The sequence below is a fragment of the Neopelma chrysocephalum genome, unplaced genomic scaffold (genome assembly GCF_003984885.1).
Source record: "Neopelma chrysocephalum unplaced genomic scaffold, ASM398488v2 Primary Assembly neopelma1_96560, whole genome shotgun sequence".
NCBI classification, from domain to species: domain Eukaryota; kingdom Metazoa; phylum Chordata; class Aves; order Passeriformes; family Pipridae; genus Neopelma; species Neopelma chrysocephalum.
Genome location: NW_020925205.1, coordinates 5,309 through 9,348, shown reverse-complemented (window position 1 = coordinate 9,348; position 4,040 = coordinate 5,309). Strand labels below are relative to the sequence as shown.

The 4,040-nt window shown below is 55.7% G+C and overlaps 1 protein-coding gene across 1 annotated transcript in view; it reads left to right on the top strand.

The window, feature by feature from the left end:
• Nucleotides 1-4,040, top strand: part of LOC113981460 (neuroblast differentiation-associated protein AHNAK-like) — a gene marked incomplete at its 5' end in the record, with an annotated part of 13,505 nt that overhangs the window by 4,692 nt on the left and 4,773 nt on the right. The window contains 5 exons of the mRNA XM_027708858.1: nucleotides 589-834; nucleotides 1,057-1,257; nucleotides 1,630-2,340; nucleotides 2,374-2,687; nucleotides 2,721-4,040. The exon at nucleotides 2,721-4,040 is cut by the window's right edge and continues 4,773 nt beyond it. Of these exons, the coding sequence (XP_027564659.1) occupies nucleotides 589-834; nucleotides 1,057-1,257; nucleotides 1,630-2,340; nucleotides 2,374-2,687; nucleotides 2,721-4,040 (2,792 nt within the window). The remainder of the gene's footprint in view (nucleotides 1-588; nucleotides 835-1,056; nucleotides 1,258-1,629; nucleotides 2,341-2,373; nucleotides 2,688-2,720) is intronic.

Sequence of the window (4,040 nt, the reverse complement as noted above, 5' to 3'; positions counted from 1 at the left end):
GACATCAAAGGCCCCAAGGTGGACATCGAGGCCCCTGACGTGGACATTCATGGCCCAGAGGGGAAGTTCAAGATGCCCAAGTTCAAGATGCCCAAGTTTGGGATGAAGGGAGAAGGTCCCGAGGTGGACGTGACCCTGCCCAAGGGGGACGTGGATGTTTCCCTGCCCAAGGTGGACGTGGAGATGCCAAGTGTGGACATTGAGGGTCCCGAGGGGAAGATCAAGGGCCCCAAGTTCAAGATGCCCGAGATGAACATCAAGGCCCCCAAGATCTCGATGCCCGACATCGACCTGAACCTGAAGGGCCCCAAAGTGAAGGGGGGGGTCGATGTGTCTGTTCCCAAACTGGAAGGTGACCTGAAGGGCCCAGGCATTGACATCAAAGGCCCCAAAGTCAACGTTGACCTACCTGACGTTGAGCTGGAAGGACCTGAGGGGAAGATCAAGGGCCCCAAGTTCAAGATGCCTGAGATGCACATCAAGGCCCCCAAGTTCTCCATGCCCGACGTCGACTTCAACCTGAAGGGCCCCAAGATCAAGGGTGATGTTGATGTGTCTGTCCCCAAGCTCGAGGGCCCTGAACTGGATATCAAGGGCCCCAAGGTGGACATCGAGGCCCCTGACATGGACATTCATGGCCCAGAGGGCAAAATCAAGATGCCCAAGTTCAAGATGCCCAAGTTTGGGTTTTCTGGCCCCAAAGTTGAAGGCCCCGAGGTGGACATGACCCTGCCGACAGGAAACCTGGATGTGTCCAGTCCCAAGGTGGACATCGAAGGTCCAGAGGTGGACGTTGAGCTGCCCGAGGGGAAGGTGAAGGGCCCCAAGTTCAAGATGCCCGAGATGCACTTTAAGACCCCCAAGATCTCGATGCCTGATGTCGACTTCAACCTGAAGGGCCCCAAATTGAAAGGGGATGTGGATGTTTCTGTTCCAAAACTTGAGGGAGATTTCAAAGCCCCAGACATCGACATCAAGGGCCCTAAAGTTGATGTCAACCTTCCCGATGTTGAGCTGGAAGGACCTGAGGGGAAGATCAAGGGCCCCAAGTTCAAGATGCCCGAGATGAACATCAAGGCCCCCAAAATCTCGATGCCCGACATTGATTTCAACCTGAAAGGTCCGAAGGTCAAGGGCGACGTGGATGTTTCTCTTCCCAAGATGGAAGGAGATTTAAAGGGCCCAGACATCGACATCAAGGGCCCCAAAGTCAATGTCGACCTTCCTGACGTTGAGCTGGAAGGGCCTGAGGGGAAGATCAAGGGCCCCAAGTTCAAGATGCCCGAGATGCACATCAAGGCCCCCAAAATCTCCATGCCCGACGTCGACTTCAACCTGAAGGGCCCCAAATTGAAAGGAGATGTGGACGTGTCTGTCCCTAAATTGGAGGGCCCAGATATTGACATCAAGGGGCCCAAAGTTGACATTGAGGCCCCTGACGTGGACATTCACGGCCCAGAGGGGAAGTTCAAGATGCCCAAGTTCAAGATGCCCAAGTTTGGGATGCCCGGGGTCAAGGCTGAAGGCCCCGAGGTGGACGTGACCCTGCCGACAGGAAACCTGGATGTGTCCGGTCCCAAGGTGGACATTGAAGGTCCAGAGGTGGATGTTGAGCTGCCCGAGGGGAAGGTGAAGGGCCCCAAGTTCAAGATGCCTGAGATGCACATCAAGGCCCCCAAATTCTCCATGCCTGACGTTGACTTCAACCTGAAGGGCCCCAAGATCAAGGGAGACGTAGATGTTTCCCTTCCCAAACTGGAAGGTGACCTGAAGGGCCCAGACATTGACATCAAGGGCCCCAACGTTGACGTTGACCTTCCTGACGTTGAGCTGGAAGGGCCTGAGGGGAAGATCAAAGGCCCCAAGTTCAAGATGCCTGAGATGCACATCAAGGCCCCCAAGTTCTCCATGCCCGACGTCGACTTCAACCTGAAGGGCCCCAAGATCAAGGGAGATGTTGATGTGTCTGTCCCCAAGCTGGAGGGTGACCTGAAGGGCCCAGACATTGACATCAAAGGCCCCAAAGTTGACATCGAGGCCCCTGACGTGGACATTCACGGCCCAGAAGGCAAAATCAAGATGCCCAAGTTCAAGATGCCCAAGTTTGGGTTTTCTGGCCCCAAAGTTGAAGGACCCGAGGTGGATGTGACCCTGCCCGACGCCGACGTCTCTCTTTCAGGTCCAAAGGTCGATGTTTCCCTTCCTGACCTGGACATCGAAGGACCCGAAGGAAAACTGAAGGGCCCCAAGCTCAAGAAGCCCGAACTGCAGTTCAACGTCCCCAAAATCTCGATGCCCGACATCGACCTGAACCTGAAGGGCCCCAAACTGAAGGGGGACGTCGATGCTTCCCTTCCCAAAATCGAGGGTGAGCTGAAAGGCCCCAAGTTGGACATCAAAGGGCCAGAGCTCGAGGTCGAGGGGCCGAAGGTTGATCTGGAAGGAAAAGCTAAAAAATCCAGGTTCAAACTCCCCAAATTCGGCTTCTCCGGCCCCAAAGTTCAAAGCCCTGAGGTGGATGTGAAGCTGAAGAAACCCGAGGTGGAAGTGTCGGGTCCCAAAGTCGAGGTTCAGGCTCCGGATTTGGACGTCCAGGCGAAATCCAAAGGCTCCAAGTTCAAAATGCCTTTCCTGAATATTTCCTCCCCCAAAGTGTCGATGCCGGATGTGGAACTGAACCTGAAAGGGCACAAAATGAAAGGGGAGTTGGACCTGTCCAGCCCCAAACTGGAAGGGGAGCTGAAGGGCCCCGAGCTGGACATCAAGGGCCCCAAGGTGGACATCGAGGCCCCCGACGTGGACATTCACGGCCCGGAGGGGAAAATCAAAATGCCCAAGTTCAAAATGCCCAAATTTGGGCTCAAGGGGGAGGGGCCGGAGGTGGACGTGAACCTGCCGGCGGGAGAGCTGGACATGTCCGGTCCCAAGGTGGACATCGAAGGTCCAGAGGTGGACGTTGAGCTGCCCGAGGGGAAGATCAAAGGCCCCAAGTTCAAGATGCCCGAGATGAACATCAAGGCCCCCAAAATCTCGATGCCCGACATCGACCTGAACCTGAAGGGCCCCAAAGTGAAGGGGGATGTGGACGTGTCCCTCCCCCAGGTGGATCTGAAAGGACCCAAAGTGGACGTGGAAGTTCCCGACCTCGACGTTGAAGGGCCCAAAGGAAAAATTAAAGGCCCCAAATTTAAAATGCCCGAGATGAACATCAAAGCCCCCAACCTGTCCATGCCAGACCTGGACTTGAGCCTGAAAGGTCCCAAGCTGAAAGGGGGGGTGGACGTCGATCTGTCGGCGCCAAAACTCGAAGGGGACGTGAACGTGCCGGACGTCGACATCAAAGGCCCCAAAGTGGACATTGAGGGGCCAGAGCTGGACATTGAAGGGCCTGAGGGGAAGGTGAAGGGCCCCAAGTTCAAGATGCCTGAGATGCACATCAAGGCCCCCAAAATCTCCATGCCTGACGTCGACTTCAACCTGAAGGGCCCCAAATTGAAAGGAGATGTGGACGTGTCAATGCCAAAGCTGGAGGGTGACCTGAAGGGCCCTGAACTGGACATCAAGGGCCCCAAGGTGGACATTGAGGCCCCTGACGTGGACATTCACGGCCCAGAGGGGAAGTTCAAGATGCCCAAGTTCAAGATGCCCAAGTTTGGGATGAAGGGAGAAGGCCCCGAGGTGGACGTGACCCTGCCGACAGGAAACCTGGATGTGTCCGGTCCCAAGGTGGACATTGAAGGTCCAGAGGTGGACGTTGAGCTGCCCGAGGGGAAGGTGAAGGGCCCCAAGTTCAAGATGCCCGAGATGCATTTTAAGACCCCCAAGATCTCGATGCCCGACATCGACCTGAACCTGAAGGGCCCCAAAGTGAAAGGGGACGTGGATGTTTCCCTTCCCAAACTGGAAGGTGACCTGAAGGGCCCAGACATTGACATCAAGGGCCCCAAAGTCGATGTCGATCTTCCTGATGTTGAGCTGGAAGGTCCTGAAGGAAAACTGAAGGGCCCCAAGTTCAAGATGCCCGAGATGCATTTTAAGGC